This window comes from Dromiciops gliroides, chromosome 1 (genome assembly GCF_019393635.1).
Source record: "Dromiciops gliroides isolate mDroGli1 chromosome 1, mDroGli1.pri, whole genome shotgun sequence".
Taxonomy (NCBI): domain Eukaryota; kingdom Metazoa; phylum Chordata; class Mammalia; order Microbiotheria; family Microbiotheriidae; genus Dromiciops; species Dromiciops gliroides.
Genome location: NC_057861.1, coordinates 148,296,048 through 148,308,679, shown reverse-complemented (window position 1 = coordinate 148,308,679; position 12,632 = coordinate 148,296,048). Strand labels below are relative to the sequence as shown.

The 12,632-nt window shown below is 37.1% G+C and overlaps 1 protein-coding gene across 1 annotated transcript in view; it reads right to left on the bottom strand.

Annotated features, from left to right (window-relative positions):
* The window catches only part of RAD54B (RAD54 homolog B), a 97,799-nt gene that overhangs the window by 41,539 nt on the left and 43,628 nt on the right, over window positions 1–12,632 (bottom strand). Inside the window, exon 3 of the mRNA XM_043995406.1 lies at window positions 926–1,120. Coding sequence (XP_043851341.1) covers window positions 926–1,120 — 195 coding nt within the window. The remainder of the gene's footprint in view (window positions 1–925; window positions 1,121–12,632) is intronic.

Here is a 12,632-nt window from a genome sequence, read left to right as displayed (position 1 = left end):
AACAACAGACAAAGGCTACTTGAGTCTTGAGATTGTCATCCCAAATGAAAGATGAATGCCTTATGTTTACCAGTCTCAGATACGCAGAACAAAAATTATAGACCAGATACTGGTGAATTCAATTACACATTTTGATCATCTGTGATCTTAATGTAAGAAGTATACATGAAACCTTAAGGAAAAATGAACATATTTTAATATTATTAGGTAGAATATATCATGACATTTTTGCTTATTATATCCCAGATTTTTTTAGAAGACCTATACTTTCTAAAAGACCATACAAGGCAATTATACTGTAGAGTTATATGTGAATATAAGATAAGGAGCCCTGAAAAGTCCATATAAGCAGACTATACATTTTTTCTCTACATTGGCAAAGCAAGGTTGTAAGTGCCTCCTTGAGATTCTCTCAACCAGTTGTGATGCCAAAAACATAAAGATGAAACAGGGAGCTGATAATAACACCAGTGAAGCAAGGCCCTTCAACTAAAAGGAATAAAACTGTGGTATTAAACATAGTGTCCTGCCATGAACATTTTATGCTTTGAGTCACTGTTTCTACATTGATCTGCTTAGATATATGCAGAGATGTGCTAGTAAATGTTTAACAACTGACTCTCCAAAAATACAAGTTCAATTTGCATTATTAACATTTTTCCATCACTTTTTAAAGTCTAGATAATCAATAAAATAGTAAACTAAGCCTTAAATTTTAAGATTTGCCTGTTTCCAAGGTGTAAATGCTCACACTAAAAATTGTTAACAATTGAATCCCCTGAGCCACTGGGCAAGAAGAATGGATTCCAAACCATCTAACTGGTGCCTGGTAGCAGCACTGAAATCAACATCAAGCTTTCATCTTGGTAGCAACATATACTAATGGATGTCACACTCACAATAGCTCCCCGCAGTATGAAGTTACCTCTTCCAATGTCTCTGCCCTCCAGGTCCTTTAGGGTGAATGACTTTCCGTTCACAATAAGGACAGCATCACCTTCCCACTTTTTATGCTTCTTCTTTGAAACTTTACGCCAAACAATACTGAAATACTTTGTCACATGATCAGGTACTGCTTCTTTTTCCTCTAACTTGGCTACTTCTGGCGCTGCCACAAGTACTAGAACCACAAAAATGGTAAAAGATTAATGGTGCCAAAGGCAAACAGTTTAACATCTAAATGTAATGATTTTTAGAAGACATCAAAACATCAAAAAGGAAATCATAAAGCTTTTAAGTAAATAATATGTTATGGGATATTGAGTATGAAAAAGAATTTGGCAATATGTGCATGATGAAATATATCTTGGGATTATGCTTGGAATAGTTTTAAGAACTAGAGTATATTCTTGTATCAAGAGAGTACAACATGCCAATGTAGAAATTTTCTCTTCAGGACTACTGTGAGTTTACCGTGAGGTTTGTTTATTTGTTTGTTTTTCACTGTTCAAGGGGGTGGGCAGTGGAAAAGAGAAATAATAATTGCTTGTAAAAATAGATAATTTTTTTAAAAGAGAGCATGATAAATGGAATGTTCTTTCTGTCATATAAATTCAGCTGAGGTTCAATAACCTAATGTTATATTAATATAATCATCAGTGAGAATTTTAAAGGCTAGAAATTCAAGATAATACTGAAAAATCTTAACTATAGTATTAAAGAAACTACTAGTATTATATACTCTAAATAAGTTAAAGAAAAGCAAAATAAGCGATGCTATCTGAGAGGAAAATCTCTTTCACCCCTACCAGTATAACAGAAGTATAAATTAACAGTACAACATCCCACTGACATGGTACTTTAAAAGTTACACTTTATACTCATGATAATTCTATAAAGCAGGGAGCAAAATTATTGACATCCCCACTTACAAATGGGGAAACTGAGGCTGAGAGGTTATAATTAACAATGTCAGCTGACCAGTAAATGGTGAACTGAGTCAGGTTTTCTTCAGTCCTGGTCCCTTTCCCATTACATCATGCTACCACTCAAAGTAAACAAGGAAGCAGTTCAATTTTTATTAAAATATCCTTGCCTGATACCTAAGAAATAATCAAACTGGTCCTCTGGACCATTTGAGTAGCAGGAACATGTGACACAGAAATAAAAATCTCAGTCAGATAGAACTGTGGCATAGTGGGTAGAGCTGGAGCGGCAGTCAGAAGACAAGAGTTCAAATATGACCTCAGGTACTTAATTACTAGCTGTGTAAAACTCTGGGCAAGTAACTTAACCTCTTTCTACCTGAGTTTCCTTGAATATAAAGTGGGGATAATAATAACACCCACCTCACAAGGCGGTGGTGAGGATCAACCAAGGCAGTATTTGTAAAGCAATTAGCAAAGCACTTTGCACATAGTAAGCAATAAATGTTTATTCCTTTCTCTCCTTGCCCCTCTTCATTTATTTGAAAATACCCTCCAATAATGCAGATTGCAACTCATCACAACATGGATAGCATGGAATTAAAAAAAAAAAACTTAGTCTTAGAAAAACCTGCCCTTGCATTGAAAACCTTTTCATACCTTAGGAACAAAACAGCTAACCAAGGTAGCTTAAAAAAAAAAAAAGACCAGCTCATCCTTACAAATTGTCAGTTCAGTTGAAAACATAAATTCTTACATTAAGTATTGTAAGTTTTAAAGAGAAATAACCTATGTATAAAAAGAACCATTATTTTTCTACAGCTGACCACATCTCCACAATCATAAAAGTAACTAAAAGGCACAGAGAATACAATAACATGGTGTGTTTACGGTTTATTGATTTTTAAGTGCTTGATTCAAAAAGTACAGCCTTAAAAGGCTCTCCTATGTAAGAACTGGAGTCAAGCAACAGCAGAGATGACTTGGTTCAATAATCCTCTGATTATCAGTATGAAACAAGGCATAAAAAAGAGTATGTATGCTTACAGAAGATGTTTTAGTCTGTCATGGAAGATATCCTGGGCACAGTCCAAATAAAAGAAGGATTTCCTTAACACAAATAAGGTCTTAGAGATTGAGAGCTAGAGAACTTAAACCCAGAAATCATCTAGTGCATCCTTCCCCTACCCTTTCTCATTTTGAAGATGAAGAAACTGAGACCTAGAGAAGTTAGGTAACTGGAAAAAAAAATGCCTATGTAGTAAATAACAGCATCAGGTATTAAATTCAGGTTTTTTAACTCCAAATCTAGCACTCTTTCTACTTCACCACAAATGCCCTAATGACCAGGGCCCCCAGACATCCCTGTTTTTTAGTGACATTGTGCTGATTTCATTAAGCCCTAGAATGATACAAAAGCCTCTTAGGTGGTATACATTCCACTCAAGAGAGACTGGTCTAACAACACACACAGGAAAAAACAAATGAATGGGAACAAAACATAATCCTCAAATTATGGATGGGGATCTGGTTGGGGAGTCCACTGAATTAGTCCATACATATTCTTTCTTTTTTTTTGGGGGGGGGGCAATGAGGGTTAAGTGACTTGCCCAGGGTCACACAGCTTAGTAAGGTCGGATTTGAACTCAGGTCCTCCTAAATCAAGGGTGGGTTCTTTATCTACTGCACCACCTAGTGGCCTCCAGTCCATACATATTCTTGTGTATATATACAGATATTCATCTATATTTATCTATGTATCTACCTATCCATCTATATTCAAAGGGATCACTGAAAATGCTGCTGTTTTCCAGACACAATCTATTAGCCCCTCTTCTATCATTCATTTCCCAGTAACTATACATAGACAGCTAGATAGCCATATAAATAATATAATCAATAGGCAAAAGTTGAAGTTTTAAGTGACTGAAAATTATTTTCTTCCTTAAATTTAGAACTTTAGACCTCTACTTTCCACATATGTTAGTATGCCTTGCCCCGTGCTTGTGTTTATGTCTTATTCAAATTGCTAGATTAAAAGCTGCTTGCAGGCTGAAACTTGTTTTTCATCTTTGTATTCTCAGTATCTTGCATGATACTTGCATAAGGTAAGTGCTTGATAAATATTCGCTGAATGAATGAACAAATGAATGAATGGCAGTGCATACTCCCTGAGTTAGAGACAAAAGAAGAGTCCAGTTAGAAGGTAATTTTGTATCATGCTTGTATGTAGGGCATAATTAACAAGGATAAACAGAAATATTTAGCATCTATAAGGGCAAGAAGTGTGTGAGTGGAACTAAAGCCTTCTGCAGATGGTTTTTCCCATTTCTAATTCTGCAAGTATCTCACAGAGGACTTAAAGAAGCCTTTGGGTTTGAAAATAAAAAACATATTTAATCAAACTACAGTACAGGAAGATGAAGACCAATAACATTGGGGAACATCAAATAGTCAAACGAAGATCAGTTAAAAGATCTGAGGATAATTATTCTGTAGAGTACTTAGGATAGAAATACTACTTATCTATTTTCCTAGGAGCAGTCTACCTCATTTCAGAGAGTATCATCATGAGGTTCATAGTAGGGCACCAAATTTAAACTATTCAGCCACAGCAACTCTCAAAGACCACCTACTAACCAGTCCCAACTAGGTGGAACAATGGATAGAGCACCACACCTGGAGTCAGGAAAATCTGAGTTCAAATCTGACCTCAGACATTTGCAAGCTATGTAATTCTATGCAAGTCACTTAGTTTCTTTATCTGTAAAATGGAGATAATAATAACACCTACCACCCAGGGCTGTTGTGAGGATAAAATGAGATATTTGTGAAGCACTAAGCAAAACTTAAAGTTCTCTATAAATGTGAGCTATTACAATAATTGAAAATTAAAACTGGGGCATAAATACAAAAAAATTGAGATTCTTGAATTTAGTAAGTGTTAGCCATTCTTTTTTAGTCTGTATGGGAAGAACAAAGCCCAAAGATCAGTATTAGATGTGTGATCCAATCCTGCAAGATAGGGAGAAGCAGACTTTCAGCTATGGTTAAAAAAAAAAAAACAGAAGTTTTAGCTTAATCATTTGAGAGTTAAGCGCATGCTACTAAAGCAGCTTTTGAAGGACCGTCCTTTTGGGGAGAAGACCTCAAGGAACAGCCATGCACCTGCTGCTGCCCGGAGAGCTGGCCAAGCACACAGCGAGGGCACCACCAACTTCCGGGACAGCAGTTTAAAAACGGAGAAGGAACGGAAGTGGGGGTCTCTCTGACTTTGCAGCTTAGCATTTGGTAGTCAGCTCTGGTTCTCAGCCTGGCAGGCAGTTTTGGGATTCAGTGAGTTTTATAATGGAATATAGACTAAACTTAGATCTAAGATTATTCATTTGTATTTCTACTTTCCTATTTCCCTAAAGGGTATCACCTTTTTGTTGTCTAATTAATTCCCAAACAATAAAAGCTAATCCCTCACTGCTTAAAGCTCAGAGGCTTCTTTTTCTTAGTGGTCTGGGAGATATATAAGGGAAAAGTTAAAGGGGGAGTTTAATGCTCTTATATCCAATTTTAAATCTCACACAGCTCAAGGGAAAACTTTCTAAAAATCAGAACTGTCCCCAAATGGAATGGGACTTCCTCTAAAACAAAGTGAATTCCCTCATGCTGGAGGCATGTGAGGAACTGTTGCAGGGTTCCTCGTTGGGAAATTGTAAAAAGAATTCATAATTCAAGGAAGAAGATAGACCAGTTCACTTCCAAAATCCCTTTCACCTCAGATTCTATGGGCAATTTCTACAAGAGCTTAACATACATTTAACATTTTTAACAAATTAACATTTGTCTTAGGTTGTTTGATTTTAATTAAAATGCCAAATTACATTTTCTGTAGTATATAAAGAAGCATTTTTTAGTATTGATTATTGTTGATTACTCCAGATATTCAGGCCTTTAGAAAACTCTAAGCATAACTCTAATCCAAGGGCTCTTAACTTTCTTTGTGTCTTAGACCTCTTGGACAATCTGGTGAAGCATATGGAACTCTTCTCAGAATAGTATTTTTAAAGGCATCAAGTAAAATGTATAGAATTACAAAAGAAAACAATTCTACTAAGACAGTTGTGGTTTTTTTAAACCGGAGTTCACAGACCCAAGTTAAGAAGCCCTGCTCTATTTTCTTTTTCTTTCTTACTTTCCTTCTTTTTTTTTATTTTTTTTGGTGAGGCAATTGGGGTTAAGTGACTTGCCCAGGGTCACACAGCTAGTAAGTGTCAAGGGTCTGAGGCCACATTTGAACTCAGTTCCTCCTGAATTTAGGGCCAGTGCTCTATCCACTGCGCCACCTAGCTACCCCTTCCCTGCTCTATTTTCAAAGGAAGAAATCTATGCTTTTGGCCAAATAACCATATGAAAAATTGCTCTAAATAACTAATAATTATAGAAACGCAAATTAAAACAACTCTGAGATACTATCTCACTTCCCTCAGATTGGCTAAAATGATAAAAAAGGAAAATGAAAAATGCTATAGGAACTATAAGAAGATAGGTATACAAATGCAGTGTGGGAGGAGCTATAAACTAGTTTATCCATTCAGGAAAGTAATTTTAACTATGTCTGAAAAATCTATTAAACTGTGATTACTTTCTGACCCAGCAATACCCCTACTATTGTCTATACCAAAAAGAGATCAAAGAAAGAGGAAAAGGACCCAGTTGTACAAAAATATTTATGGTAGCTCTTTATGTAGTGGCAAAGAATTAGAAACTGGGGAGATGCCCATCAATTGGAGAATGGCTGAACAAGTCATAGTACATGAATATGAAGGAACTATTGTGCTATAGAAATTATGAATGGGATAGTTTCAGAAAAACCTGGTGAAGTGAATCAAATTGAAGTGAGTAGAAACAAGAGAACAATTTATACATCAATACTGTAAAGATAATGAACCTTGAAAAACTTAGTAACTCTGATTAACACAATGACCAGACACAATTCTAAAAAACTGATAATGAAACATGCTAGCCACCTTCAGAATGAGAACTGATAGACTCAATAGAAATTAAAGCAAACTTTCTTTTCTTTCTTTTTCTTCATTTTTTTTGACATGACTAATATGGGAATTTGTTTTGCATGACCATATATATTTTTTAAATTAGTTGGGGTTTTTTAAGAAACCACTCATAATTAAGTTAGTACTGATTATCCTGTTGGTTTATTTTAACTTGTAAGGTCTATTTCAGATATCTTTTAGATTATGAAATATATACTCACTGTAGTAAGAGAGTAAATTCCTGCAAAGCTGAATTGGCATGGCCAGTTCCTCATTTTGTGGTGGTCTAAGAAGTTTCCCTTTATGGTAGTCTAAGTTAACACTCTCAACCATGCTTACTTCAAGTGACACCATTCAGCTAGCTTAATATTGTAATTGATATATTGCTGTAGCCAATCAGATAGACAGTATGATAATTGCTACATACTCAACATGCCCCACATGCTCCCAACATGCCTACTAGCCCAATACTACAAATTACCCGTTTCCCATTCCAATCTCTGTCAACCCTTAACCAATCAGAAATCTGTCAAAATATGTTATTCAATATTGACTATAAAAATGCTCTCTGGGGGGGCAGCTAGGTGGTGCAGTGGATAAAGCACCAGCCCTGGATTCAGGAGGACCTGAGTTCAAATCCAGTCTCAAACACTTGATACTTACTAGCTGTGTGACCCTGGGCAAGTCATTTAACCCTCATTGCCCTGCCCCCCCCCAATGCTCTCTGTAAACCTCTAAGTTTGTCCTTTGCTACAGAGGAGACTTAGGTCCCTTTTATTAGTAAATATAAGACTTGCTAATAAATTGATCATGCTCAGGACTCTGTACCTCAGTTTTTCTTTACCGGAGATTTTTAGGGCAACAATTTTCTTGCCTTCTCACTAGGCAAAAAAGAGAGAGAAAATTTGGAACTGAAAATAAAATAAAATTTTATTTAAAAAAAGAACCCCTATTCTAGTCATTCCTATAAGTTTCTCCTGAATTAATGCCTGCCCCTCTCTCTCTCTCTCTCTCTCTCTCTCTCTCTATATATATATATATATATATATATATATATATATATGTATATGTATATATTTGTGTGTGTATATGTATATTTGTTATTCTTCTCTGAAGATCTTGAAACTGACCTATTTAAGCTTCTAAAAATGTTTTCAGTAGAAAAAAATAAGTATCACATCTAGAAATGAAACCAAACCCATTCTGCTGAGATCATAATTTCATGTATTAGATTTGCTTCCCTAAAGACCTTTTTGTATGCTCTTATAAAGCCTTAGGACTAATTATACTGCAGGAGCCTTGATCTCAAAGGAGGAAAGTAAAGTTAGAGGCAGCTAAGTGACACAGCTGTACTTAGGAAGTCAGGAAGATCCAAGTTCAAATTCTACTTCAGAAAATTAATAGCTGTGTGACACTGGCCAAATCATTTAACTTCTCTCAGCCTCAGTTTCCTCATTATTAATAGTAGTTGCCTTTTGCAACCAATGAACAGAATAAATAATGCTATTATTATTAATAGTGCTCCTGTTCCTAACCGGGCCAAGAGCACTTTTTCCATTAAAATCTCCTTTTGAGATTTTCCTTTGTCCTTAATGGATAATGGGAGTCTCTGGTGACTGTCACTTATTCTAATTCCTGACCCCTGAACTACAACTTGATCTTTTTCTAGTTCCTTTCCTAAAGGAAGAGGTCACAAGTTTGGGTCAGTCATTATTACCCCCTACTCTCCCTTTAAGTGGGGGTAGGGAAGGAGTGGTAGTTTCCTTGACTTTGACTATTATTGCTAACTGTCCCTGCTCTCTGGTTGTTATAGTTGGTTGGAGATGGTGTTAAAATCACAGATTTAGAGCTGTAAGGGACCCTGGAGGCCCAGAGAGATTAAATAACTAGTCTAGGGTCACACAGCTTATACATAGGTATCTGAGGCAGAATTTGAACCTGAGTCGCTGTTGTTGTTGTTGTTGTTTTTTGATGGGCAATGAGGGTTGAGTGACTTGCCCAGGGTCACACAGCTAGTAAGTGTCAAGTATCTGAGGCCAGATTTGAACTCAGGTCCTCCTGAATCCAGAACCAGTGCTCTATCCACTGTGCCACCTAGCTGCCCCTGCCAGTCTTCTTTTTTAAAAAATAATAAATATTTTTATTTAAGGTTTTGAGTTCCATATTCTATCCCTCCTTCCCTCCCTCCCTCCCTCCCCTCTCCCTTCCCTGAGGTAGTAAGCAATCAGATATAGATTATACATGTACAATTATGTAAAACATGACCATATTGTAATTTTGTACAAGAAAACTTGAATAAAAGATAAAAATAAAAGTAAAAAACAGCCTGCTTCCGTTGTCTGCATTCCATCAACATCTGTTCTTTCTTTGAGGGTGGACAGTCTGCTTCATCATCAGTCCTTTGGGAGTGTCATGAGAAGAGTTAAGGTCACTTCATTGAACACTTTGGCTGTCTCTGTGCACAACATCCTCTTGGTTCTGCTCACTTCACTGTACATTAGTTCATACCCTCCCAGTCTTCTTGCCCCTCCCATTATCACCCTCACACACACCCTTTGGTTGTCCCCCATGCCTGGAATATCCTCGTTTATGCCTCCTGGCCTCCAAGTTCCAGCTAAAATCCCCCTTCTACAAGAAGCCTTTTCTAATCCCTCTCAATTCTTGTGCCTTCCCTACTGATTTCCTATTTGTCATAGCTTGTGTACATAATTGTTTGCATGTTATCTCCCTCACTGGATTGGAAGCACCTTGTGGGCAGGGACTCTCTTTTCCCTTTCTTTGTATCCCTAGAGCTTAACACAGTGTCTGGGACACAGTAGGCACTTAACAAATACTTAATGATTGACTATGATCTTGACATGTCCAAAAGTGAAATATCCCTCACACCCCCACCCCCCAGAGTAAAGTCATCCAGGAGTACCCCATATAGTACTATAGCAGAAAAAAAATTACTTCATTTTGGGTTGTAGAGACTTCAGAAGTGAAGTGACCACTAAGTAAGCAAAAGTTTCTTCTTGGGCCCAGCCTAGCTCTTTGGTTCACTCCTCCTCCCCCCCCTCCCCCCCCCCCCCCCCCCCTTATTGAGAGTCTTGCTTTAAAGAAGTCAGCTACTCATTTTTGAAATCTGGTTTCCACTGCAGATGCCTTCTTCCTAGAGGTATGAAGTTACAGAAGTCAGAGTATATTGTTTTTACTGGGGGGCTTATAGCAAGTGAAATGTTGGCTTCCTCTATCAATCTAATATTTAGAAACCCTTTGGTCTCGGGGCAGCTAGGTGGCATAGTGAATAAAGCACTGGCCCTGGATTCAGGAGTACCTGAGTTCAAATCCGGCCTCAGACACTTGACACTTACTAGCTGTGTGACCCTGGGCAAGTCATTTAACCCCCACTGCCCCGCAAAAAAGAAAAAAAAAAAGAAACCCTTTGGTCTCAAAGTCACTTCCATAATTTTAACAGAGATGTGTTATAGTTAACAAATGCCTTTTTCATATTTCCCCTGTATGTCTATCTACCTAGATGTCTTCCTAACAATAAGGTAAGGGGAGGACTGGAGGACTTCGTAACTGTAGGTGAAAAGGCTTCTGAGTTCCCCAAAGAGTAAACATCTTTTAAAAGGTGCCAGTTCGTAATTCTTAAAATTCTGACCAGTATTGCCTCTAGTTTCTAGGGACCTAAGAGCTAGCACCCCCCCTTCACACTTCCCTATCATAGACAAAGGTGGTTATTGTAATGAGTGGAATGATGCCACCTACTGGAGACTTGCTGTGGGAAAGCTCCACCATGAGGAAAATGCCTCAGAGGCATTGTGGCTTTTCCTTGGCGTCAGGAAATGACGTTTGCTCACGGGTGCTGTCTATCAAGGCTACCAGCCAATCAACTTGAGGAGCCTCCTAAGGTCTGGGAGGAGACAGGAAGGAGGAAAAAGAGCCTGCGCAGAGAGCTCTGGGGCTTTTTGGGTTCCTGACTGGATGGTGGTGGCAGCAGAGGACTTCACAGGAAATTTGAGGAAAGATAGGAATGCCAGGCTGTTGGAATTCTGTTCTCAATCTTTTTCTTTCTATTTTCCAATAAACCCTTAAAAACTTAAACTCGTTTTATCAGTGATTTTAGTCAGTTTCCCCCAAAACTGGGGGAACAGATTAGAATCCACATTTAGAATCTTAAGTTACACACTATTATTGGGTCAATGAGGCAAGGGGAGTTCCTCAGCCTAATTCCAAACTTATATGGGATAGGGAAGTTTGCCCACACAAGAGTGTGGGTGGAACTGGCATACATGCTAGACCAAAATAAATTCCAACTAGAGGCTGTTAGATTAGAGTTTAAACTAGAAATTACACAAGTTTATATGCCAGGTCAAGCCAAAGTTTAAATACAAAAACCTATTTACTAGATCAAGCACATAAGCCCATTTGCTCAGGTTCACTTAGAGTTCAAAAAGAGAAGCCTATTAGCTCAGGTTAAATTAGCATTTATAGACAAGCCTATTCACACAAGTTTAAGAATCTAGGGCCTCTCTTAGGGTAGGTCAAGATGATAAAGCAGACCTGCCACACTTGCCAATTAAGAAAAAAGAATTGAGTCAAATTTTAAAGGTTAATAACCCCCAAGAAACTTAGAGATTATTTTTTAAATATCATAATGGAAGCCCTATGTTACATGGAACCAGTGAAAATCATCATAAAAGGAGACCAAAAGATCCCAGAAAGCACCTTAGCAAACATCTGACTTGGTGACAGCCAAGATAACATCAGGTAAGAATATAAACTCATTTGTACAATCTCATGCAGAAGGATAATGGCTAGCTATGAATAGTATCATCTCATAAAGCAGAGAGAAGTGGTGTATAAAACTAGTTTAAAGAAAACTCGGCAAGATATCCAAATAGCCTAAGTCATCCTGAGGACATTAAGAATGAAAATCTAAGGTCTACAAGAAGATGAAAAGAATTTGCAAAAATCTTTATAACAAACAATTTTCTTAATTATAAGGAGAGTAGAATCACCATAACTGGATCCTAATAACACTGTTAAATATCATTATAGAAGAAGAAATGGCACTGAAAAAAGACAAAGATGTGAAAGAGTTGGGTTGAATCATAAATATATATATATACACACACATATGTGTATATGTGTGTATGTATATATACATATATGAAATGTTCATGCTGGAAGAAATAACTATGAGGATACTGAGGGATCTTACTAAGTATCTGAAAAAGTGTAAGACACCAAAGGCATGGAAAAAATCTCAGACTTTATGATACACACATACACATAACAACTCTCATCTATATAAAATATTTATGAGAGAAATCCAGACATGAATCAAGGGCATCCTCATCAGTGAAGGCATTTAGCAGGGAACAAAACAGGTATTCAACAATGCACTACATCTTTTCTATTTCACAAGTAACTGATTATGGAAGAGATTTTCACATCTCATTGTTCTTACTTTTTGTTGATTTGCTAGTGACAAAAAAAGCATTTGATTTGGTAGAAGAAAACGTTGCCATACAGGTAGGCTCTTTTACATGGTTTTTTCCCATTCATCAATCAAAATCATTCAAGATCTTCTCAAGGATATAAAAGAAATAGACTTGTTAAACAACACTGATAATATACATCAGGTAAGGCACAAAACTATGGGGAGCTAGATAGGGCAGCAGATAATGCCTGGAGTCAGGAAGATCTGAATTTAAATCCAATCTCAGAAGCT